This window comes from Microtus pennsylvanicus, chromosome 6 (genome assembly GCF_037038515.1).
Source record: "Microtus pennsylvanicus isolate mMicPen1 chromosome 6, mMicPen1.hap1, whole genome shotgun sequence".
Taxonomy (NCBI): Eukaryota; Metazoa; Chordata; class Mammalia; order Rodentia; family Cricetidae; genus Microtus; species Microtus pennsylvanicus.
Window position 1 is genome coordinate 26,173,046 of NC_134584.1, and position 26,757 is coordinate 26,199,802.

The 26,757-nt window shown below is 40.6% G+C and overlaps 1 protein-coding gene across 2 annotated transcripts in view; it reads right to left on the reverse strand.

The window, feature by feature from the left end:
• Positions 1-26,757, reverse strand: part of Adamts12 (ADAM metallopeptidase with thrombospondin type 1 motif 12) — a 231,404-nt gene that overhangs the window by 72,841 nt on the left and 131,806 nt on the right. For both annotated transcript variants that reach the window (XM_075975878.1, XM_075975877.1), the window contains exons 6-12: positions 21,212-21,336; positions 17,891-18,040; positions 9,517-9,660; positions 8,776-8,920; positions 7,467-7,559; positions 6,469-6,614; positions 3,438-3,607 (exon numbers count right to left, since the gene is read on the reverse strand). In XM_075975878.1, coding sequence (XP_075831993.1) covers positions 3,438-3,607; positions 6,469-6,614; positions 7,467-7,559; positions 8,776-8,920; positions 9,517-9,660; positions 17,891-18,040; positions 21,212-21,336 — 973 coding nt within the window. The remainder of the gene's footprint in view (positions 1-3,437; positions 3,608-6,468; positions 6,615-7,466; positions 7,560-8,775; positions 8,921-9,516; positions 9,661-17,890; positions 18,041-21,211; positions 21,337-26,757) is intronic.

The following is a 26,757-nucleotide window of genomic DNA, read 5'->3' on the forward strand; positions in this document are numbered from 1 at the left end:
CAAATGTACACATCAACTAAGTTCAGTTTCTGTAATGGGAAGCTGTGCAATTAACTGAGAGGAATATGTGAACTTTCATTCTATGATCTACACTTAGGGAATCAAGAAAGCTTCAAAATTGACAAGGACAATCTATTCTTGTGCAAACAAAGAATGTGCTATTAACAATGATTACTTCCTGGGAACAGATTGAATGCGATGATATAATGAGAGTGCATTTTTCTTCCATTCGATTTGGAACATTTACAGTTTATAAAACACATATAATCCTTTCTACAGCAATGCCTCAGCTCTGAAACAATAGAAATTGAATACTCTCCTTTATTTCATGGTTATCACAACGTATTTCCATGATGAGAGGCCTTTATTTCAAAACTACCCTCTGCTCTGTCTTCTCAGTATAGGATTGACACACCCTTTAATGTTAGACCATGCAAACATATTAAGTATGCTGCACACACAAAACACAAATGTCTGTTGAATGTAAGTGTGTGGTTTGCTAGCCTCAGAAATATCTGTTGAGTGATAGTTTGAGTTTATTCTGAAAATAAAGCTTGCTTTGAGTCAGAGGGTGGAGCTAGCCACTAGTTGAGCAAAATTGACTTAGGGGTATGGAGGACTGTGGACAGATAGGAGACAGAAAGGAATAAGGCGGGTCTGAGAGAGAATCTCGGCCTTTTTGGAGGAAGATCAGAAGAGGTAGGAAGTCACTGGTGGCTACTCTCCTGCTTCTCTGATCTTTCAGGTTCTTATCCCAGTATCTGACTCCTGATTATTTTATTGGTAAAGAACAATTAGATAAATGCTTCAAATATCCTTAGATATCTATGGCAAAAACAATAGCAGGCAGTATGGAGATCAACCACTGTTTTTAATTTATCTTTAAAATTAGCATATAATACACTACATAACATCATGACATTTTCAAAGTCATTTCAAAGTGTGTCTTATCTTAGTAGATTTCCCTCTCCCCTGCCTCAACTACCCTCTTACCCCTACTATACCCCCATTATAACCCCCCACTTCTACGTCCACTAGACCAACTGCTTTTATCCCTTCAGAGTTTACCTATGCTTTAGACCAGGGAGAACCCTGATTGAAGAAGGCAATGAAAACGGGAGGTTTAGTGTCCCTTAAACAGTTTATAATGCTGAGTCAAAAGTCCTGTATGTGTCCCGGCCCCACTTCTCCAGCCTCTCTTTCATGGTACTTTGGGTGAGTCTGTAGGTATCCATCTTGTCACAAGGGGTTCTACATAAGGAGGCAAGGGTGGCAATGGATGGTTTTCATTCTCGCCGGTCCTCATGTGGACCAGAGATTCACCGACTCAGATGTGGGCCACAGAGTCTAAAACCTCTCATGCTGAATTCATTGCCTCACATCTATTCACCTGCCCTGCTGTATCCTTTCGTCTGGGTCATGTGATGTTTTCCCTCTAGCTTTCAATAGCATTTGTAATTTGGCTAAGTGAAAGCTCTAAAATCACTTTGCAGGTGAACTCTTGCCCTCAAACTGCCTGATTAACCTTTCCAGCAAGCTGGTGTGGCTAGGAAAATGTACCGAGTCAGAGTTTGCACTTTCAGTTCTGCAGAAATGTAGTCACTGAATACTTTTTCTCAGTGACCCTAAAAGTGAGCGTTAGCTATAAAAATGCAAAAATTAAATAAAACTTGTTTTTAATAGATGAATCTTACCCTCGCACTGTGTGATTCATCTGCTCTCCCAAAACAGCTCATGTAACTGGATGTAATTACTGAATCAAAGGTTGCGTTTTTGATCCTGCTAAAACAGGATGGCTCGGCCTTCAGGGTTAATAATCTTAAGAAGTGACCATTAGAAGTAGAAACATCAAACTTGAAATGAAGGATAAAAATATTTAAGACGGGGAAAAGTTTTGATGCATTTTGTGTGGCTTGGGAGAAAGAGCAGCTGTTCAGAAGGGGGGAAAACACTAGGCTGGAGGATTGATGCTTCCATCACAGATAAACAACTCAGCCATCATATCCAATTCCAGTGATAAATGCAAACCAGTCACTCCAAAGCATACAAAAGCTTTGCCTGCTCTTATGACTGTCATTTCTTTAGTACCCACAGCCATACTAAGCAAAAAGTAGGCACATGATAATTGCTTATAAATCAATGAAAAGCCAAATTGAATCAACCCTTTTTATGTCAAGTCAAGCTATTTGAACTATCAGTATTCAATACTCTCTAGTCCAATTCTGCCCCCTTGGGAAGGGTATGGGATACAACTGAGCACCCATAAGACCAACGAACCTGTTTTTGTTTGTTAGTCCTAGAAAGCTACTCATTCAGTCCACAAATTCAGTGACCCCAACACTTTCAACAAAATATGCAGGACATAGACACAGATAGCACTGACTAAATGTTCCTTTCTCATTACTTGTTTGGGAGCCCGCGAGGATACACATTTGTTTTCCTAAAAGCGAATGTTTTGATTGCACCAATACCTGATTGCTTCACTCACATAAAGCAAGAACTGGGGACAAGGAAAAATGATAGCTAACAAGATGCTTTGGAGACTCAATATGGGCAGAGCTCTGAAGAGCTTTTGACTAGAGCTGTTGAGTAGAATTGTGCTAGAAGCCAACTGGGAGATTCTTGCATCTGTGGCTCCTCACGACTCTCAGCACATTGGAATTTCAGGAATCTAATCATCATAGGAAAGTTAGATTAGCTATTCTTTTTACTCCCTTGCCTCAAATAGCCTTAAGTTAGGGAGATCTTTCTTGTTTTATTCCTCGTTCAAGTAATAATGATTAGCATAGATGAAGGATTGCTGACTTCATGCTCAGGAAAGAATCTAGAGCTATATCTGACAGTGTGGTCAACACGGTAGTTACAATCTTACTTACATCTTAGTCATAAATACATCTTAGTCAATTTTCCATCCCTTGACGCTCATCCTTGAGATCTTTGATTTTACTTTTGAATCTTCTTGTGCTATGCTTCACACATGGAATGTTGATCTCAGGCCCAGCATTCATTTCTGATGAAGTCATTTTTATGATCTTGACTTTTTTGAACTGTTCTCCATATGAAATGACTTTTTTCAATGCCTTACTTTTTCTTTCCTTCACAGAAAGACCCATTATACCTAAACTCATCAACTGCATTTAAATTATTCCTGCCCCATCTGTCCTGAATATCTACCGAAATCACTTTCCGTTCCATGGGACCACCCACAAGCAATGAGTATTCTAAATTCATGTCTCATTTATGCAAGCGAGGCACTATGTTTGAAGGACATCACTTTCATCTCCTACAGGGAAGAATAGGGCATACTCAGCCTTCAACATTTAGAGGTCAGCTTGAGCCAGTTAGTATAATTGTCTTCTACAATTAAGAACCCCGGATGAGCGTTGTAGAGCTTCTGAGAAACTCCGGACCTGAGATTCATGTTGAAGGCCCCTTACCTTGATTAAACACTGGGAACCAGTGATAGAATGCGTTTTTGTAGGGGACAGTGTCAAATTCACTGCACTGCATCTGCCGGAAAGTCGGAGTATCTGAGCGGCAGGGACGGACGTTGCATAAGCGATAGCGTTTTCTTTCTCCAGTGCAGTATTTCCCGCCAAACTTTGGTCTACAGATAAAACAGACAAGCTGTTCTTTAAGTTTCCTGAGAAGCCCACAATTTCCTGTTAAAATCCTTTGCCACCTAGCCATGACTGTTCCTTGTCAAGCCATGTCAGTTTCTGACCTGAAGAAACAGATAAAGCCTTCCAATTCTATGTGTTATGAGCTGCAGCCGATTTGCAGCCCTGAGAAGCAATCCCTCAAGTCTAGTTGTGTTCTTATTCTCTGTGAAAGCCATGAGACGTAGTCTACTCCCCCTTCCCCATCTTTCTTAGTGCAAGCTGAGCTCGGGTAGCTCACACGGCAGACTCTTCCTTCGTCTCTTCCGTGAGGAGGTAACACGAATTGTCCTTAAGTTCTGAGGTCACACAAGTCTCCATTCATTTACAGGGACTCTGTGACTTGGCACCTGTCTTTCTCATTTCCAAGTGACAAATATTACCAAGAAGAGCTCCTTAGGAGCCAAACTGTGCCAGTATTTCACTGTCCCTGTAATGGTCTCACTTGACCAGTAATGAGGATAAGGTCAGGAAAAGAACCCAGGGAAAAATAAGGTTTTTAGGCCATTGCATATCAACTGTGATCAAAGAAAGCTACAGCCTTACAGCATAAGTGGGTCTAGTTGGCTCACACACTCTGTGACAGGAATCACAGAGGCCTTTATACAACCTGTTCCCATTGACAGAGGTCTCAAGAAAATCAAGAAAATGAGTTATGGGGTCAGGTGTCATCAAAATTGCAGCCTTGGTGATGGGCATGAGAAAACATTGTCCTCTAACTCTGGGTTGGGAATCATTTTGCGGTGCCTCAGCTAGGCCATATACCTTCTCTGAGGAGCATGTGTTGCTAAACATCTTCCCCAGGAAGATGTGGTGGCTGAATCCATACAAATCTCAGAGAAAATTGCCTCTATTTCTTGTCTCTAAAGGTACATCTCTGACCAACTTGACAAGTATTTTGACTAGAAATAATGTACTGTATATGACAGTCCTGCTGTTGAATTTTTGAAGTAATGGAGTTTTATCGAGAGGCAATATTTTAACACAATTGCATTGTTAATTCCTCAAGCAAATCCTTACATTTGTAAGTGATGACCTCACAATTACCACTTATTTGTAATTTATTATATAATAGGTAATATATTAAACTACAGATATTAAAATCTAATCCTCTGAAAAAAACACACTTTAGCCAACCCTAAAATGGCTTCCTTAATATAGATATCTTCTTTCCTGCTCTAGAGGGGATTCCAGGTGTCCACGGGGATGTCCCGAGCTAGTTCCTTGGGCAGCAGAGGAGAGGGTGCCTGAACTGTCCTTGCCCCACTATCACACTGATGATTATCTCGAATATTACCATAGAATCTTTGTCCAGCGACAGATGGAGATAGAAACAGAGACACTCGGCAGAGCAACGGACTGAGCTCCCAAGGTCCAGTTGAAGAGCAGAAGGAGGGAGAAGAGGAGCAAGGAAGTCAGGACTGCGAGTGGTTGGTGTACCCCCTGAGGCAGTGTGCCTGTTCTAATGGGAGCTCACCAAATCCAGCTGGACTGGGTCTGAATGAGCATGTGATCAAACCAGACTCTCTGAATGTGGCTGACAATGGGGGCTGACTAAGAAGCCATTGATAAAGGCACTGGGACTTGTTTCTACTGCATTTACTGGCTTTTAGGGACCCTAGTCTATTTGGATGCACAGCTTCCTAGGCCTGGATATAGTGGGGTGGGCCTTGGACTTCCCACAGGACAGGGTTTCCTGCCCTCTCTTAAGGAGGGAGGGGGAGGGAGGAGGGTGAGTGGAGGGGCAGGAGGGGAATGGGAGGAGTGGAGGAAATGTAAATTTTGAATGTAAAAATAAAATACTTATTTGTCATTTGCAAAAAACCCACACTTTATATATAACAAATTGTATGTATATGTAGCACATGTCCATATACAGTTTATAAACAGTATTATGTTAATTAAGAAAAGGAGAAGTTTAAGATTTGGAACTTAGATACTGAGAGGCTTTGTAACCACTTTTATCACTTGCTTTAAAAAAAATACATGGCTCTTATTCTGCAATAAGGCAAATCTAGGAAAAAGAAGCATAGTCTAGTTTCCACTTCTAGGAAGAAGCAAATGTATCCTTAAAAAAATGTATACTTAGAAACTTGTATATGAGGAAATAATGAAATCAAGAATGCAATATTTTTAAAATTATGACAATTTAAACTTAACTTATATACACATAGTAACATTGTAAGTTTATTATATGAAAAAATTAGATTAAAAATTAAAAAGTGAATTATGAAATTCTTTATAGGTCATTATGGAATCCTAAAATGCATAGAAATATGTTGTTAGAATATTAGTGATAATTAACTTCAGAAATGTGTGTGCCCATTTTATTACTTACATGAGGGATGAACACTTTGATGTAATTGTATATTCGTTGTGATTGAAAGCTACCTATAATCATATCAACAAAACTGAGTTTAATGAATCTATTTCTTAGAAGAGAGTGTAAGTTATCTGGAAGGATTTAATTGCATAAGCTCCTGGAGACTTCCACATAGATAACATGTTTGAAAGAAAATTGTGTATGTATTTAAAAGAAGTTTGCTTTCTTTAACTCAAGTGATGGAATAAGATTACTTGTGTTTTGAGACTCAGAAGTCAAGTTAAAACCTATCAAAACAGAAGTGCTTTGTTTCACATGTGTGAATCATCTGGGTCTTTCTGTCTTTGGGAATTATCTGGGTCTTTCTGTCTTTGGGAATTAGTCTAGTTTTCTCCAAACACCTTCAAGAATGGTGTCGTGCCATTTGAGAATAGCCTCCCAGCACACGCAGAAGTGAGGAGAGCAAGTGTTCACGCCAGGCCTTACTCGGGGTTGTTGCAGAGCCTCTCGGCACTCTGTACTCCTGCCCCGCAGGTCCTGGAGCAGTGGGACCAGGATGACCAGCGTCCCCAGCCTCCAGGGATGCTCTCTGGTTTCTTCCCCACTGTGATACACTTTCCAGCTATACACCACTGCAAAGAGATGTGAGGGGGTGGGGACACATATGTCAGGAAGATTCTAAAGCAAGCAGGCCAAAGAATTTGTAAGTCTAAACCCAATTCTTTCCAAGCCAAAAGACGTCAGGAGTCACACAGAAAAGGGCTCACAGAGCTTCCTCAGATAAGCTTAGCTTCTAGTATCAGTTTTATACTGTGTCTATAAACTCAGAGATGGAGGATACCAAGCTCAAGCTATATCAAGACACCCACTAAACTCCTAAGCCATAGACAATAAGCCCACTTGCTTAGTAGTTCACCATCCCCTTGGGCAGTCTGGAAGAGACCTACTGTCTGAGTTGTGGCTGTAGGACTTTCCTGCTTCAGAAAGTGGGCAGAACTCTAAGACAATCAGTCATGCCAGACAATGAGAAGCAAGATTATTAATGACCCCAATCTGATGTTTATGAAAAGAAGAAGCAACTCCCCTATGCTTCCCAGTCTTCAATCTGAGGGAGAAATATCAAAAACTAAAGTGAGTAGCAAGCTCAGAAGAGACCGGAAACTCCACATACGTTTATCAGGGGAAGTGGGGCCAATGCTCTAAAAGTCAACTTTCGAACTGTGCTCAGCCCTTTCTCACAGACCACTGGGGCCCAGCAAAAGCTGGAAAGAGCGACAGAAGTGGAATCCTTTCCCACGTCTGTTCTGTCTCTGTGAGAGGCACTGGGTGCTCCTCATGCCCTCTAGAGCCTTCTGTGTCTGGTCCGACTGTGTGAGTGACATTGGGTGCCCCTCACGCCCTCCAGGGCCTTCTTTCCACCTCTTTCCAAGAACTCCAGGACAGCTGCCCTCCCACGTTTCTTCCTCAGGCCAATGACACATCACCTTCTTTTCACCACAGCGTGTCCCATCTGCAGCAGCATCCAGCTTTGAGCGGCAGAAGCCTTTCACAGAGCACCACAGTGTCTGGCAAACATTCTGGAAAACAAACATGAAAAGTGTTGCATGGAAGCATATCTGGAAAAAAAAAACCCTACTAATTTAGAAGGTAAGAAACTAACAGGTACCAAGGATTGACAAATGGGATTACATGAAGTTAAAAAGTTTCTCCATGGCAAAAGAAGCTATGAGCAAAGTGAAGAAGAAACATGCATAATGGGAGAAAACTTTTGCCAGCTATACTTCAGACAGGAGGTTCCTATTTATCTATCTATCTATCTGTCTGTCTTCTATCTATCTGTCTGCCTATCTATCTATCTATCTATCTATCTATCATCTAACTATCTATCTACCTATCATCTATATATCTATCTATCCATCCATCCATCTATCTATCTACCTACCTATCTACCTATCATCTATCTATCTATCTATCTATCTATCTATCTATCTATCTACCTACCTATCATCTATCTATCTGTCTGTCCGTCCGTCCGTCCATCCGTCTATCTATCTATCTATCTATCTATCTATCTATCTATCTATCTATCATCTATCTAATATAAATAAAGTATTTCAAAACTGTAGGGTTGGCTGAGTCCAAATTATAAAAGAATGTGAACAAGGAGTTGGGATTGTACCCAATGGTTAGTGGTGACTCCAAGAAAAGAATAGACACATGGTTAGATTTGTGCTTTTAAAATAATGGCAATAGCACTTTGGATAGTAGATAGACAGGGTAGGTAGTTAGAGTATCAAGAGGAGAGCAGCAGAATTGAGACAGCAGTGGTAATGGAGAAGGCCGGACTGAGATGTTAATTATTTAAGAGCACAACATCAAGACTTGAAAATAACGAAGAAGCAGAGTGGTAGGAGATGAGTCTTCTTTCTATGCTGTGATCTTATGACATTCTTCAACCAAGGTGACATTTAGGAAAGGAGCTATTTTAAGGATTAGGCTGACAGCTATAGCATTTATTGGGTTAAATGCTGTGAACTCTGGAAACCACCATGCATGGAACTGCCTTCAAGTTGCATAGGACTCCACAGAGCTCCAAGAAAGTTGGGTCTGAGAATGTCAGTGATCCCCATTGTAAGTGTCTGGTTTACATACACATGAGTATATTTAAAAGCAAGCTTTCATTTCTGGGCTCAGGCCTGACGTTTCCAAGGTTTTTCTGGTGCCTCCTTCACAACGCTGCAGATCTCAAACCCTGCCCCCTCCCACCAGAGCACCAGGAAACCAAGTGCTTACTTCCACTTCCTGGCAGAATGTAGCATTTGGGCCATATTGGAGCTGGCACTGGTGGTGGACATCATAGATCACTCCAGGAGCAATGACATTGGACTTCAAGCCTTTCTTCTTGGGAACATCATCAAGACAGAATCCCCTGCCCCGGCTGCAAACAAGTCAACAAACACCAGAGCAACTGCTCCCAACTCTTTCCAGTCATCCAATAGACATTTACATCACAAGGATTCATTCCTTGTCCTTCCTGACAGCCTTATTCTTACAAGCAAGAGAACCCCGGGGGCCTTAGAAGAAAGTTAATCAAAGGAAGTGCAAATCCCATCTGACAGAATATGTTTAGTTGTATCTAGGAAATACAAATTGTATTTGTTCTAGTTAAGGGCTAAAGACTATGACCCAAAGCAACCTCCTCTTCCTTATGGCCCTTTCCTTCTTCGTATATACGTACACACACACACACACACACACACACACACACACACACCACATACACCACACACACACACACACACACACAGCTTGGGACAGTATCAACAAGGAAGAATCAGGTTGCTCACTTGCCTGTAGATAGGGGACTTAGTCAGAGAGCAGAAGGGGCATCCACTCCTGTGGTGCCACTGCGATACTGAGGACTGGAAAATGAAACCAAGTCTTTCCCAGGCATTAACTCCTCTATGGAAGACTCATTATGACTTCCAACTTAAGAGAGCCCGGTGAGACTGCCCGGAATGGAGCTGCACTTACTCCAGGAAGCGGGTGATGTAGTCTTTGCTGCATTTTGACCATGTCAGTGGGGTGGGATCGTACTGAATTTGCTGGGACATGATGTATGGGTGCCTGCCCACAGGCTCACAGTCATTTTCTTTTCCATCATGCTGGATGCCAAAGCTGACACAAAACACAAGAACAGAAAGCAGACAGGCATTAAACAGGAGAAACTCACAGGTTCGCCACCATGATTAAAACCCACAGGAAGCCACTTTTGTTCCAAAGGGGGCTATTTATGAAGTGAGACTTTGAAGTTGGAAGGACATAGCTAATTTTGGACTCAGAAGTTCAGGGACGACTATAGACATGCCCTTAACCTCAGCTACATAACCACGGCAGCCATATGGAGAATTAAAACAAACCTCTGCTTGGCAGAAAGCCGAGCGTGCTCAGCCTGGCTCCCTGTTTGGCAGAAAGCCAAGAGTGCTCAACCTGGCTCCCTGTATTCTGAAGTCAGAAGAGCAAAGCATGTCCCAGTACACCTGTCTTCTCTTTGAAGCAAGTCCAGTATAAGCAAATCCAAGAGAACCAAGAAAGCAGTCTAAGGGAGTCTCTGGTGGAGGCCCAGGCACTGACGAATGGATTTTTTTTACCCCATTCCAACAGATCTTCAATGCCCACACAATGGGGAGACCTCACAGTTCAGTGGTTGAGAGCAGAGGTTATGAAGATAGACAGTCTGGATTGAATTTGAGCTCTGTGGTTTGATGAAATTTGAGTTACTGCAAGTTACTTTCTCTTCTAGAAAATGGGCAGTCACCATAGTGCTAGGAAGAGATCTGAAGGAAGAAAGACCCAAAAGCCACTGAGCAAGGCCCGGTCTAGATCAAAAGTCGCATAAGCAACAGAAATTTAATTGGGAAGTGGTGGTGCACGCCTTTAATCCCAGCACTCAGGAGGTAGAGGCAAGCGGATCTCTGTACATTTGAGGCCTACAAGAGCTAGTTCCAGGACAGGCTCCAAAGCTACAGAGAAATTCTGCCTCAAAAAACAAAAAACAAAATAAAATTTCCCTTGGACGATGACTCAGCAAATCAAATTCAGCAAACTCAAGTTCTGTCCCCTAGAACCCATGTAAAAAGCCAGCATCTATGATTCCAGTGTGGAGAAGGCGGTTGGTGCCTGCCGTCCGACAAGCCTGGCCTTCTGGGTGAGTTCAAGACCAGTGAGAGACCCTGTCTCAGATAATAAAATGCAGAACAGACGAGGAAGACACCGTCAACCCAACGCTGACCTCTGGCCTCTGTGCACGTGTGCATACAAGTACACACACATACATATATACACATTTGCATAGCTATGTGCACACATGTGTATACACAACAGATATTAATTGTCGAGATTAATTTCCTTCTTTTAGAGAATAATTTTACAGGTCAAAAGCCATCCATCCTGTTGGAGGCAAATGTGGTCTCCAATAGAGATCTTGTGTTTTGAACTCATTTGTGTGTCTGTCCCATGGTCTCTTTCTGTTATGGCAGGCCAGGAAAGCAGTTCTGAAGGACTATAATATTTAACTGCCTGCCATGCCAGAGGTGCTTAGGAAATAACTGACCCAGAGTTGTCGTTCTACAACTAATATCCTTAGGATTCTCCAAAGATACCTGAGGTTCCTACAACAATCTGTTCCCATGGAGATTTGGGCCAGTTAGATCCTAGAGATGTTGGCTTAAGTTTTTCAGAACAGAATACAGAAAAGTATGATTTTTAAAATTTTTTTCCCCACTCCTCTGAGTAAGAAACTCACATTTCACTTTAATGGATCTGGTCAGCGTTAGCAGCTCATGCACAGAATAGACTTTGGAATTTAGAGATTGTCTTGTGTTTTATGTATTGCATTATTAGCAACTTACTTGCAAACTTTAATCACAGTCCATGAATATAAAAGTCACAAGGAAACATCAAGAATAAGTCTGCAGATTTAATCATCTACTTACAAAGAAAGTGGTAGAGTAGAAACCTCTTGTAAGGCTTCCCCGGGCTGCTGCCCGTCAGCCCCACCCTGTTCATTACGCGTTTACTGCACAATGTCATATATTCAGCAGCTAGAAAAGGTCTTGCACTGGGAGCAAGTCTCAAAAAAAATTCACAAAGAAGATATTTCTGAGACAGGGTCTTATGAAGCTCAGGTTGGCCCCTAACTTGCTATGTAGCTGAGGATGGTCTTGAACTTGTGATTCAAGTACCTCCACCACCCAGGTGCTGCAATTCCAGGTGTGTGTCCTCCTGTTTGGTTCATAAAGTACTAGGGTCAAATTCCAGGCTTCATGCATGCTGATGAAGCATTCTATCAAATGAGCAACAACCCCAGTCCCAAACGATGATCTTTTCAGTGGAGGGTATTCTAACATACACATCTGTGTGCTTGAGGTTGACTTTTTCATGTTTTCTTAGTACTGAAGGCTGAATCTAGGTTCTTGCGCTTGCTAGGAAAGCACTCAACCATGGAACTACATCTTAAGTCTTTAGTCTTTTGAAATAGAATTTTGCTATTGCAGCCTGGTCTAACTGGAACGTATGGTCCACTTGCTTCTATCCCCGTGAGACAATCCGTGTGTATCACAATGTTCCTGGTTACTGGTCATTCTATACTCAAAATATAGAAGCTCACCAAGATCTCATTTTTGTTTTCCTACATTTTTAGTGCATTGCAGAACCTTTTCCTCAAGCTCTATTCTTGTTTTAAGAAGAAAAAGGTGCTATGAAACAAAGGCACTGTCTGCTTGCACTAAGCTGGTGGAGGAGTCACATGGGAGGAGTAAGTCAGGAACAGTGAAGGATGAGAATGCATGGGGCTGGAATGGCAAAGGGTCTGTCTCCAAAAGATGTCTTCTACCCCTTGGGGAGAATCCAAGCAGTAGTTTGGAGCAGGCACCTTGTATTGCTGTATCAATCCCAGGGGTTTCTTGGCCAACCTGTTTTCTGGGTCTTCGTTGTTTCAATTCCTTTAAAGTGGGTTTACTAAATTACAAGCTGAAGTAGTAGCTTAAGTAAATTCCTTGCCTTCAGTAACACTTTGTGGGGGTATATCTGCTCTTTACCTCATAGTGTTTATTCATCTTATGGTTCTGTGAAACTTGCAGAGAACAAGAACCATGAAAATGGGAATATGAGCTTTTCCAAATCTTTCAGAGAATACCAGGTTTGAACAGACGGGGAGAAAAGCTCAATAAATGAAACAGCACAATCTGGAAGCTGGGGTGATGATATTGAGCCAATGTGTACACTCAATATAACCATGGTGCTTTCATTACGAAGAGCAAAGTAATTTTATATATTCTAATTTACATACACATAGCCAAGTTTCAAATCTTGCACCTACAGGTGAGAGCGAGCAGTCAGCATTTCTCTGTGTGTGTCTGAGTTGCCTCACTCTGAGTTAGTATTACTAGCTCCATCTATTTACCTCTAAATTTCATTTTTTCTTTGCAGCTAAATATTATGCTGTATGCATATATATTTTCATTATCTATTCAGTAGTTCATAAATATTTAGGTTGAATACCCATAGAAGTCAATGAACTAGTAAGAAGTTATGGTTGATTTCAAGAGAAGGTAGAGAGAATACCAGTGTAATGAGGCAAAAAGAGGAATGAAAGCCTGGCGGAGGTGGCACACGCCTTTAATCCCAGCACTCGGGAGGCAGAGGCAGGCGGATCTCTGTGAGTTCGAGGCCTGCCTGGTCTACAAAGGGAGTTCCAGGACAGGCTCCAAAGCTACAGAGAAACCCTGTCTCAAAAAACAAAAAATAAAAAAATAAAAAAAAAAGAGGAATGAAGAAACAGGAAAGCTTTAATGGGGCAAGGTGGGAGGGCAGGGATGAGGCGAGAGTATGAAGAGGGATGAGGAACACCAAACACCTTTGAAAATTCTACGTGGAAATGTATTATTGTAGGACCTTCCGGAAATATGTACATATATAAAAAGAAATGAGACATGGTTATTCTATAACAGAGGAACAACACCTCTCTCAGACAGTTATAACCACCAAATAAAAAGCTCAGTGCTGAGTATGGGCTACCTCTTGACGAATCATTGGTCAATGGAGTCTCTTAGATTACCCCAAATTATGGGCTATTACCCCTGTTCTTGAATACCCTTTAGAATGGGATGGTAAGACTCTCCTGCTGAAGACACCACACACTAAAATCATAGGACATAAAAATCTCAACCTGGTCCTAACCTGGAAGCTTTATTCCTACCAGAAAACTTTCATGGTTTGAGAGGTTCTGTTTACATTATCAGGGTTATAAAGTGTTGAGCAGTTTTACCTAACTGTGAGCCCTAAAGACTACAATAACAACTGGCCTGGCAAGATACATCACTGGTGCAATAGTGGATATACAGGCATAACCAATACTCGTTCTGATTGGATTTAAAACCTGCTCTACACAGCAGAACTTATGCTAGTACCATTAACTGGGCCCAAACCCTGTAGCTGGCTAGGGTCATAGATCCTAGGGGAGAACCTAAGTTCTTGTTATTATATCTATAAATTAATGCACCTTTCCGCTTTCGTCCAGGAAGCTTCCTTCTGCAGTAGATGGAATGGCAGTTCACAAATCCACAACAGGCCAACGTACAGAGAAGACAAGACTGGAATACTCAGCTCAAGATGGAACATTCTTCTTTTTAAAAATCAATTCTAAAAATTGGGGTTAGAGATACGACTCAGCAGTTAAGAACACTAGCTGCTCTTCCAGAGGACCCAGGTTAGGTTCCTAGCACCAACATGGCAGCTCACAACGGTATAATTCCAGTTGAACGAGGTCTAATGCCCTCTTCTGGCCCTTATGGGACTGAGCATGCCTGTGGTACACAGAAATACATGCAGGCAAAACACCTGTATATGTCAAATAAAACAAAATATCGATTTAAAAAGAATGGGAATTGATACCCGAGTTGTAAAGAAGAGATTCTTGCTAATAGCAGGCCTGGGAGCCAGTGAAAATGCCCATTGTCCACAAGGCCTGCCTGCACTTCTACCACAGGGCTGGGCCGGGGAACACTCCTACTGCCCTTCACGGATCAAAGTCTCCAGGAGTCTATGAGGCCTTTGCGGCACCACCCAAGTGCTGGGTACTAACTGCTTCATGAGCCTCATCCCCCTACGTAGCAGGATTGAGGAGGTCTATATGTTTGTACATGAGAATATCTTTCATTTTGCTAAGACTAACAATCACTGCTTGTTTTTGCCAGGGCTAACATTTTGGTGTAGCTCATCCACATTGACAATCATGGTTTAATTACAAAAAGTCACCTATGTTCTCTATCTCTGAATTTTTGACAACCAAAGATATTAAAAGATATCACACTTGTCATCGGGGCTGTGTTGTGAGGATTCAATAAATCACAGCACCTAAGAATTTGCCTGGTGCCACCCACTCATTTAACAGATAAAATTAAGTATAGCAAGATCAACGGAACCATCTAGGAGCATACTACTGACTGATGGAAAAGTCAGAGCAAGTGTTTACTTTACCCAGTCATGGGGCAATGTTCCAGCCTTGTCACATAGGTAAAATTACTTTGCATGGTTGCAAGCTTTATGGTGAGTGAGCCCGGACTGAAGAGGTCTCACACAATACAGTCTCCGGGGTTCTTCTCAACTCTTACTCTTCTCTAGTGCTTTACTGAGTGTGCCTGGTGTTTGTTCTTTATAGAGAGGAGAAGAAACAATGGTGGGGGCAGGCTCCCAGGATGCAGTATGGGTAGATTAATTGTTCATGGGACTCCTCACTCTGAATCTCCTGTTAGAAAAAGCTCTTTCATTTGTGGTTACACTGACAAGCAAAGCCCAATAGGCTAAGATCTTTACTGAGGGGAACCCTTGATGTCTGGCAAATCCAGAATCTTTATCAAACCTCCACTCAAACATTCTGACATCTGACTTCAATAATACATCTAGCTAAAGCATATATTTAAATAACTTGAATGCTCTACTAATTGGTGTGTAAATGGTCTCTGAAAGCTTATAGAAGTTTTCGATTTTTTTCTTAATTTTGTCGTTTAATGTATACATATAAGATCTAAGCTAACAATAGTGTCTAGTTCATAGACTGTTGAGAGCAGTCATTACACAATGAAAAGTCTAATGGCATAAGTAGAAGGTCAAGAGTGTTAATTTTGTATATTTTTAGTGACCTTAATTTTGTCATTCCACAGCCATACCAACTAAAATCAGATTTAAAGACTTTCATGTCTTTCCTAACCAGGAGCAATATTTTCTCTGGTTTAAGGTCCAGGCAGAACTTCAGCCTCTAGTCAGTAAATTGCTTAGTAAAGGCTTTAAAGCTTCCTTCCAGTTACCCTGTAATATATCCTACTACTGGCCATTAAAGTTAGTTCTCAAAATGATATCCCAAGACCTCTTCGCAACTACAGTGGCCATTTATTTTTCAGATAATATATAGCTAAATCTCTGGAAAACATTTATTTTACTCATTGCTTTTAGACCTCCACCCTCTGGAAAGATGGGGCGTGTTGATCAGTGTTGTGAAATAATATTTTAACTATGCAAAAATGCATTACATTTATGTTGCAGAATATTACTTTAACAATGTAAAAGTGTGTTATGTTTGTTGCTGCTGCTTTTGTTAACTTTGTTAACAGATGTAAAGATGTGTTACATTTTTTACTATTGCCTTTTTAACTTTGTTAAAGATGTAAAGCTATGTTACATTTTTTTATTGCTCTCTTTGTTAACGATGTAAAGATGTGTTACATTTCTTATTGCTCTCTTTGTTAAGGATGCAAATATGTGTTACATTTGTTTTACCTTGCCTGCCTAAGGCATCTGATTGGTCTAATAAAAAGCTGACTGTCAGAAGAAGGAAGGATAAGCAGGGCTGGCAGGCAGACAGAACAAGTGGGAGGAGAAATCTAGGCTTGAGGAAGAAGAAGGAGCAGAGAACAAGGGAGAAAGACAGGGAAATGCTCTGGGCCAGGCAGGAGTAGGACACACAGAAGGAAAGAAAGGAAAAAGTCCTGAGGAAAAACGTAGATGGAGAGAAACAGGTTAAGTGGTAAGAGCTAGCAAGAAATAAACATAAGGTAAGGCCAAGCACTCAAAACTAATAAGTGTCTGTGTCACGGTTTGGGAGCCAGTTAGTGGCCTAAAAGAAAGCACACTACAGATCAGATTCTAAAGTTGTCCATTAAGATGTTTTTCAAGAAGTTTCATCTTACCTGGAAGAAAACATTAGCAATAAGCCATCCTTAGGACACGCCTGCCTGTCTGTCTGTCTTTCTTTTCTGTTGCTGTAATAAAATGCCCTGACAGAAACAAGTCAAAGAGAAGGGGATTTACCTGGTTCGTGAGGGAACAGGTCATCCTACCAGGGAGATCAAAGTGACAGGAGCCTGAGGCAGGGGCATCACTGCATTATTACCCTCCCCTGCTCCACTGCGGGTAAGGTGATTAGGAAGGTCTGAGCAACATTATGATGATTTTACTCATTACCATGGCAAGATACCTGACGGGAATACTTGGAAGGCAAGGGGTTTACTTTGAGTCATAGCTTGACTATCATGGTGGTCAAGGCATGGTTGCTGGAGCATCAGGCATCTGGTCACTTACATCTGCATCCATGACATAGAGATAAATGGATCTTGGGATTCATCTCACTTTATCCTTCTCATTCAGTCACAAAGACTATGGGATTGTAAGACTAAGTGGGTCTTCCCTCTTGAATGAAACCTCTGGAAACATCTCACTGGCACACCCAGAGATATGTTACCATGGTGATTTTACATCCAATCATGTTGACAATGAAGATTAACATCACAGCATATCATCCCTAAGTATTGTTTGATCCTTTGTAATTGGACATGGCTGTTAGTGTGGAATTATACAAGGACTGGAGATAATTTGGATCTCCATTTGTTGTCAAAGGGCCTTTAACCAATAAAGGGAAGTGATATTACTAAACTTAAAAAATATTACCATTTCAAGATGAATATAAAGACTCATGCCTATAATCCTAGCAGTTGGGAGTTTGAGGTGGGAGAATTGTAATGAATTAAAGGCTGGCCTGAGCTATATTATAAGTTTCAGGCCAGCATGGGAGACTGTGTCTTAAACAAAACCCAAACAAACAAACATTGCCTTTTGAAGCAAGTCTCACTGACTCTAATATATAATTGTTATAAGTGGTGAAGACAGAGTAGATGAAGGTTGGGAAATACGGCATTCTCTCTGCTTCTCAGAAGAAGTTACAGAGATCAGGGGGTGAACCTGTGCCACATGCAAACCGAATCTTGTGATACTCAGTTTTAACTGCTTTCCACTCCCTTCAGTGCTAGGGATACATGACCATGGCAAGCGCATCTCTGCTGCTTGAACTCTTTACCTGTGCCCGAGCTCGTGGGCAATGGTGAAAGCCAGGGGTAGGCCAGAATCTTCATTGATGTTGCAGCTCCTGTGAGGCTGGCACATTCCTGATAGTTGCGACAGCCCCAGGGTCTCACAAGGGCGATTGACACCAGCACAGATGTCCTTTCTGAAAGGAGAGACCAGAGATGCTTAAACACCCAAAGAAATGCTTGAACAAGCTTCCTGCAAAGCTACATCAGTATACACTACTATGGTTGGTATCTTCAAAGCATGTTTTACAATAAAGCCCACGTGAGAACAGGACTTTGAATCTATCGGACCCATTCTGATCTTATCTCTTAATTAATTCAATTTCCCAAACTTTACAATGTTGGGAGAATTGAAAGCATTTTATTTTGAGTGGTTTTTGCACATCATCTCAGGGGATGAGTATGATTAGGCTAACAAAATAGTGCACTGGAAATAAAAGTTAAACATTGAATAAGGAAGAGGTGATTAGCAGTTTTCTTTTTAGACATGAAACCCCCTCTTGGGTTTTCTGAGTTCTGTTTTCAAAACTCAGCTGGGGCTTGTTTGTTTGTTTTGTCTTATGAAAAATGCAGTTTCTCTCACTATCCCACAGAGATGAAATCAATTATCTATCTAGTCAGACTACACTAATAAAACTTATACATGAATACTGTGTGTTTGCATAACCCATGAACACTGTGACACCTCATCTCTCCTTTTCATCGGAAATTAGCTAGAAAAAAGGGAAGGAAAGCCTCAGAGAACTTCAGAAAACACTGCAGCTTTTCAAACAAAAGCAGGCCTTCATATCCTGATAGATTATTTCAGTCGTTGACAAGAGTTTTCAGAGTCATTAATTAGTCACTAGACTTTCTTCAAGCACAAGAGGAACTTTTGGTTAGCACAAGCGCTGGTGGTGATTCCAGACTTCAGTTGCAAAGGTTTGTGTGGGCCTCGTCTGCAGCAACAAATGGTTACTTGCTTTCTGCATCCTTTGGGAAAAGGAAAGGACCCACACCTGGAGAAACTGTGAGTTCAGTTCTCCCAGTGGGTAGTGCTAAGGAGTGTGAGAAACAGCCCCCTTTCATAAGCAACGTAGACGTGAATCATATGTTGACTGTTGGCAGCTGTTGGAGGGCTGAGAGTTAGATCATACAGTCTCCAGCCAGATTCATCCCAGCCTTGACTGCAGGATGCATGTTTTAATAGTTAGTCTAAAAGTACAGTTCTTCAGGGACTTGCTGGGGAAAAGGTATGACACCCATTGCTAATCTATTAACTCTTTCAGTTTGATTATGGCATTTACATGTATCTGATTTCTTTATTAACAAATGGTCAGATACACAAGAAGGTACCTACTAACAGCTTAGCATCAAAGAGCAGGAAAGAGGAGACAGCAAAGGAATTGTAGGAATATAATTTTCTGAGACAAGGAATTTTGGATTTCAAAAGGAGGCTGACTTTATCTCTCTCAGATACTGAAGACACACACAAGAAACTCTGCCTCGGAAGTTCTGCACAAGGGGAACATGAGTGTAGTCTATTCTCACACATCTGTGCTCCACAAGAGCAATTCTATCGGGCACTGCCAATGTGAGTCTGGGAAAAGCTCCTCGGTCACAGTGTTTAGTTTCACATTCATTTCCTCTTCATCTCTTCTTTATTTCACACCAACATTTTCCAGTATGGGTTGGAGTAGGGTGAGGAGTGGAAATTGATCTTGACCTTACTTCTTTCCTAAGGGACTTTTTATAATGTCTGGAAATAGTTTGGGGTTTTACAAGTCGTTTGGGGTACTAGTCTCATAAGTGAAAATTAGAAGGTAGATAGCTACCTCTATCTACAGGAACAGCTTCCAAAACAAAGAATTATCAAGCCCTAGATAACGAGTCCTAAGGTCAAAAACCTAAGGTCCTGGGTACGTGATTGGTCCTGTGAAAAACAGGCCATTAAGATCAGAACAGCCGTATCATTTTGATAGCATTAACTTAATATAAAGGATGATAATGAATCCCATGTGATGCATACGTCTGTCCTACCCGCATCTGAAATTTCAATCATCAGAGTCCTGCTTTTGAGTGAAAGTCCTAAAACCTGGTTATATGGAAGTCTGTTCCAAGAGAAGCTTTTGGTATAAACCTAAAGCAGTGGGTTTCTAGAATGTACTGTACCTTAGGTAGACCAGTAGTCCCCGTGGAGTAGGTTTGTGCAGATGAGGAACATTAAGCACAAAGGCTCTGGTTCTCCCTAGCAGAAGAGGCCTCTTTTAGTACACATCCTTAGATTTCTGGATGTCTGTAAATTTGCATAAGCTACAACTAACCTCACCTTTTTATTATATGAGCCCTTATTATTATAAAGAACATAGTAGGAAGTCAATACATGTTTACTCAGCCAGTGGAAAAAAATCAGATTTCAAAGAGCCTTGGATTGATTAGGAAAGCTCATTAGCTTTTCATAGTCTGGATACTGAAAGTTTTGATGTTTTTTTTTTAAGTAGTACCATAGGATCCATCTGTTCTTACAACAAAATCATATCTTTTTTTAAAAAAAATTATTTATTTATTTATTACGTATACAGTGTTCTGTCTGCATGTATTACTCCAAACCAGAAGAGGGCACCAGATCTCATTACAGATGGTTGTGAGCCACCATGTGGTTGCTGGAAATTGTACTCGGGACCTCTGGAAAAGCAGTCAGTGCTCTTAACCTCTGAGCCATCTCTCCAGCCCCACAAAATCATATCTTTGCAATGATGTGACCTGAACCCAGGGCCTAAGCAATTCTAGGCAAGTGACCTACGTCTACACTATACCTCATGTTAAACATGAAGGTGAAAAGGAGAAAGGTACATTTACATCACCTAGTTTACTCAGGAAAGGATGTGTGCACTGTATCCTAGTCATCAGCCTAGAGTGGGTTAGAACAGCTAAGTCCCTAGATAATTGTGTCTTATAAATTGAAAAGGGGAGACTAAATAGAAATATAAAGTTCAGAAAGTCCACCAGCTGAGGGTTATAGAAGTCTTCAATCAAGGGTTTGAAAATATATTTCTTGGAGCAAAGAAGACAATTTTAAAGGCAAAATCTTTGTTATTATAGGAAAAGAGACTTGTTTGCCAACAGACATAGTTTATAAGAAACAAGCTTGCTAAATGCCCTCTCCATGGTATCAGCCAGCAAGGGGCTCACAGGCCACAGCTGTTGCTGTCACAAATGACCAAGAAATGAAAAGGAAGGTGAGAATCCCTTCCAGTACATATGACCAGACTTTCAGCCACTAGCCTTTCTTGGCTGGTTACCCTCCTTTGCACATCGACTTGAGGTACCTGGTGATAAGAACAGCCACATCATGATGGACAGGGTTGAGGTCGCTCTTGGGATTGATGCTTTTCTGCCACTTGCAGAAGCTGGACAGTGTCTTCTCTGCATGATGAACTATCTTCAATCCTTGCTGGAAAAAGGAGAGAAAAGACATGTATGAGTAGGCTCTTTGTGATCCAGTTTACTGTATTAGACAGTAGTCCTCAGGAGCACTTCAGAGATGATGCTCCAGGCACTTAGAAGATATTTGGCAGAGGCAAATGTATTCCCTTTGGACTGACTCTCTGCTCTGAGAGTCACCCACCCATGCCCTGACATTATTAAAAAGACTTAAAGGAGGAACCTCAGGATAGAAACTGTCACCACATCAAGTAGCCCTTAAAAATAAATTGGAAATATAACAAAGACTCACATTACTTGAAGTTTTTTTTCTAGTGGGCTGATACATTCTAAGATAGTAAAGTTCCAAGCAGCTTTTTATTTTATTTTTTCATTTCTCATGAGAAACGAATGAGTCTTCCACAAGAAGCCTCCTTCGCTGGGAAGGCAGCTGTGATGCTGGCTGCTGGGTCCTTGCACACTGCGTCATCTAATTTCCTCGCCATCTACTCAGCATTGCTGGCAATGAAACATCATTATGTTCATTTTATAATTAAAGGAAATTAAATCTGAGAGATGGGAAGAACTAGATGAAGGTCTCTCAGCTCAGAAGCTTCGAGGTTCCTGGTAAAGATGTGCTAGATATTAGTCATCACCCTAACTGGGAAGTCGACTTGTCTCTGCTTCCTTTATGCAGAAAGCTTGATTATCAGACAAAACACCAACTGTGACCAGGTTGCTTTCAGGTCTAGTTTTAACTATATGCTTCTATTTCTTGGGGGAGAGGGTATCCCTAAGAGAATACCTATTACATTTAAAAAATTCACATTAAAATTTATAATTATTTAAAAATAGTGAAGTATTCAGAAATGAAACTAACAGCCATGTGCAGAATCTGTAGTCTGGAAATGTCCGAGTGCTGATAAAGGAAATTAGAGAGGTAAAGAAGAGAACTGACGCTACATTTATGGGTTCAAAGGTTCAGTCTAGTGAGGATTCTACCCCTCGAATTGATTTGTAGCTCTATTGTAATTCATGTTAAATGCTTGGCTGGGTCTTTTCTAGACATATTCAAGCTCATCATAAAATATGCATGCTTAATCACGGTCCTTATATTGGTTAAAATAAGTCTCAGAATAGAAACATAAGATCTGACAATTAATTGAATCCAATTCTAAGGTTTACTACGTTGGTTCACAGCCATGACAGTGTGATAGGGTGCTTGTGTGGGTCAATAGACAGAGATCCAAAAGTAGACCCACGAAAACACGCTTGAGTGGTTTTTTGTGGGGGGAGGCAAAGGTAAAAATGCAATTCATTGAAGGGAAAATAAACTTTTCAATTAGTCATGCTAGATAGCAAAAAGAGAACTCAATTAAAAATGGGAAAGAAGAAACCATGAATAGGCATTTCTCAAAAAATGACACACAATGGCCAATAAGCATACTAAAAATACTCAAGGTTGGGTATTTGACACACACTTATAATTCCAGAGTTGGGCAACTGAGGCAGAAAGAAGGTCTTGAAATGAGGCCAGCCTGTGCTACATAGGTGAGTTTCAGACCAACCTGGACTACATACTGAGACAGGGAAAGAAGAATTTCAAAAGGAGAAAGTGGATGCTAATTAAAACTATAACGCCCTATTGCCACATGTCAGTTAGAACAGTTACTGACAAATAGACAAATGATAACAGGCATTGGTCAGAATGTAAGGCAGAAACTTCTGAACAGTTTGTAGAAATTTAGGCTAGTATAGTCTTGATTAAAAACAGCATGTAAGTTTCTCAATAAATAAAAGCAGAACTACTATTTGATCTAGCAATCCCTCTAGTGAGGATATACACAAAGTTATGAATTCTGTATGCTGCAGATCCCCATTCACCCTGCTGGATTTTTCAAAACAGCCAAGATATAAAATCAACTTAATATTCATGGATACAATAATTTTGATTTTTTTTTGCTTTCTGAAAACAATGAAACAGTTTTCAGACTAACAAATGAAGGAAATTCTGCCATTTTTGAGAGCATGGAAGAACCTGGAAGACATCATATCAAGTGGACTAAGCCAGGCACAGAAAGACCAATAATACATGATCTCACCTACATGAGGACTCTGAAAACATAGAACTGAGAAATAAACAAAAAGGGACACAGGTAGAGGTATATAAATAGGTTGGTGAAAGGATTCATATCTCAATTTAGGTAAGAGGAATAAGTTCCAGAGCTCTACTACATGACATGGTGACCATGGTCAATAACAATACATTATTTATTATATGTGAGAATCATGAGAAGAACAGACAGATGTTAAGTGTCCTCACTATGGGGAAAATATGAGGTGAGGCACATCTTTATTTCCCTGATTCATCCATTCCACGTGCTTATATGTTTTAAAATATTATATTGTGCATAGTGCATATATACAATGGTTATCAGCGTAATAAATAAAATTGCATGCATGGGAGAGAGAGGGAGAGGAAGGTGGGGAGAGAAGGGAGGGAGTGAGGGAAGGAGAAGGGAGGGGGTTAGGGAAAACTTATAGTCAAAAGCCAAGAAGAAAGCACACCAAATTCAAGAGGCATATTCCAGGTGCTAGTTCCAGAGTTTCCAGCTTTCTCTGAGTTCCACTAAGATACTGAATTTTAAAACTCCCCCTTGGGCTGCAGAGATGGTTCAGTGGCCAAAAGCCCATACTTCTCTTAAGAGGATTAAAAGATGGTTCCCAGCTCCCAGGTCTGACGGCTCACAACTGTCTGTAACTCTAACTCCAGGGGAAACTTACGCCCTCTCTAGTCTCTGCTGGCACCAGCACTTCTGCGCACATGCTCACACAGAGACATGTATTCCTAATTAAAAGTAATATAAAACAATCCACCCACATTATAGCATATACAGGATCATAGACTACATCTTGATACTTCACTCAACTTGCTTTTGTAAACTAATGTGAGGTAGTTTGGAGTTCATTGACTCATCTACAACTGAGAAGAATTTTACTGTAGGAATTGGAGTTGGTAGCAATAGTTTTCAAATGGCAAAGCCACAGATTGATCTGAAGATTCCCTTGCTTCCCAATGCTCACACTAGAAATAGCATTCAAATGACATTATTGTGACTATTTCTTTTTTCTTGTTTTTTATTGTGCTATACATTTTTCTCTTCTCCCCCTCCTTCCTTCCTTTCTTCTTCTACCTTCTCCTGTGATCTGCATGCTCCCAATTTTCTCAAGAGCTCTTGTGTTTTCCTCCTTCCTACTTAGATTCATGTATGTCTCTCTTAAGGTCCTCTTTGTTGTCTAGGTTCTCTGGGCTTGTGGACCGTAAGCTGGTTTTTCTTTGTTTTATGTCTAAAAGCCACTTATGAGTGAGTGTATATTATATTTGTCTTTCTGTGTCTGGGTTACCTCACTCTAATATTTTTTCTAGGTGAATCCAATAGTTCCGGGTTACTGATTACAATAGTGGTTGTAAGTACAGTATTGTTTTGGATGCTTTGGCTTCTCATGGATCTTCCAGTATTTTATAATCCCAATGAGAACTCTATTTTCTCAGTAACTTCTTGTTTGCCTTAGTGGGCAGATAAATAGCCAAACCTTGCTACTGAGTAAACAGACTGAAAACTTACCAAGGTCTTTTTGGATGTCCAATGATGCTTAGCAGTGAACACCTGTGCTCCCTATGAGTCACAGCTCATGCTAAACCGTGACACTATCTTCTAAAGACAGAGGACTAAAAGTCTCACCAGCTCAAGACCATATTCTCTTGGCAGCTGTCATTTAAATTAGAGTGGCAGTAAACAATTGTAGAAATGTCAAACTCAATCTATTAAGGCAAGAGAGAAGGTTCAAAGGGAAGTCTTCAGATAGCTTTTAAGTTTGCAGAAGGCCTTTGCAGAAGTTCTCAACATATTAACACTATACTGTTGCTCACTCTACTGTTTCTCTGGTCTCAAATATCTTTCCCTATTAGCATTTGTTCTATTGCACTTGGGATGCTTGGAAGTGAAGCCAGAATGACAAACTCTCAATTGCGGGACCATGAGATAAATAAAACATGTGTTTGGAGATTTAGTGAGCTGTGTCGTGATGTCTGGAAGAGGCCTGGCATCTGTTTCAGCTTAGAGCTTTTTGTCATGGTGACCATGATTTGTTTCACAGTTATAGAAGCCCTGGAGGGTTTTAACAAAGTAACTATAAGGTTTGCTCTGCTTTCTTGCCCCATAGATCAATCTCTAGTGATCAGACTTGTGGCTTTGCCATTGATTACACAAGGGAGCCCAAGGCTAAATAGTTCAATTCAGCAATAATCCAAGTTCTCCAGGTTTCTTTTTTGTTGTTGTTATTTTAAGAGATAGAGACTCAGCTAACTCAAAATAAAATATAGACAGGCTAAACCAATAATGAAATGTAGATATTAATAGGCATAAAGTAAATTAATAGATTTTATAATAGTTTCATAATAGAAAATCAATTATCTGAAGGTAATTGTTATAATTAGTTGGTATTATAAGCTTTGAAACATAAAAAATAAATATATCTGTGTTCAGATAATGACAATGCTTTTTCAGCTCTTACTGTTATTATGATTACTTCTAAAATTATCCACCAAAAATAACAATCTTTCCTCTTCCCATCTCTACTGTTCAGTTCTTGCTCATTTGACATTAGTTCACATTTTGTAGCCTAGGGTAGCCTGATCCGTGTGATTCTCTTGCCTTAGCCTCTAGAGTGCTAGGATTACGAGTGTGTATCACCACACTTGGTTCCATCCATCCACAACATTTTCTTTATTAGTTGTAGAAACCACATTATCTAATTTCAAGAAATCATCTGACAATGTTTGGCATTGCCAATGGGCAGCTCTCACCCAGCCAAATTCAACCAGGGACACTTTCTGATCAGTCATGTGCCACAGGTTCAAGTCCCGGCATCACAATGGATGTGTAACTGTATTACATATGCTATGGTCAATGCCTCAATCTGAGAAAACGTTCCATTTGTGTAGTGCTCTGCTTTGTTCTGGTCAACATAGAGCGTTTGAGCTTTGTTAGTCAAAATAATGTTACATTTATTCAACAAACAACTGAATGTCAGAAGGTAAGACAGTGGAAATTGTGATGGAATAAGGGGATGAAGAAAGAAGGTCTTTTGAAGAAGATATATGGATGGAAGCCTATTACTGTGGAAGCATAAACATACATACATATACATACATATGAAATAAGAAACCATATATATATACATATATACACATATATAGTTTTAATGAAATTATCCTACAATGGAGGAATGATACTCCAATTAGACACTGCATGCTAGCAAAAGAAAGAGAGAGAAGGAAGAAAGAAAGGAAGGGAGGGAGGGAGGGAGGAAGGAAGGAAGGAAGGAAGGAAGGAAGGAAGGAAGGAAGGAAGAAGAAACAGTGCTTCCTTCTTTGTGAGCGGTTTGCCAG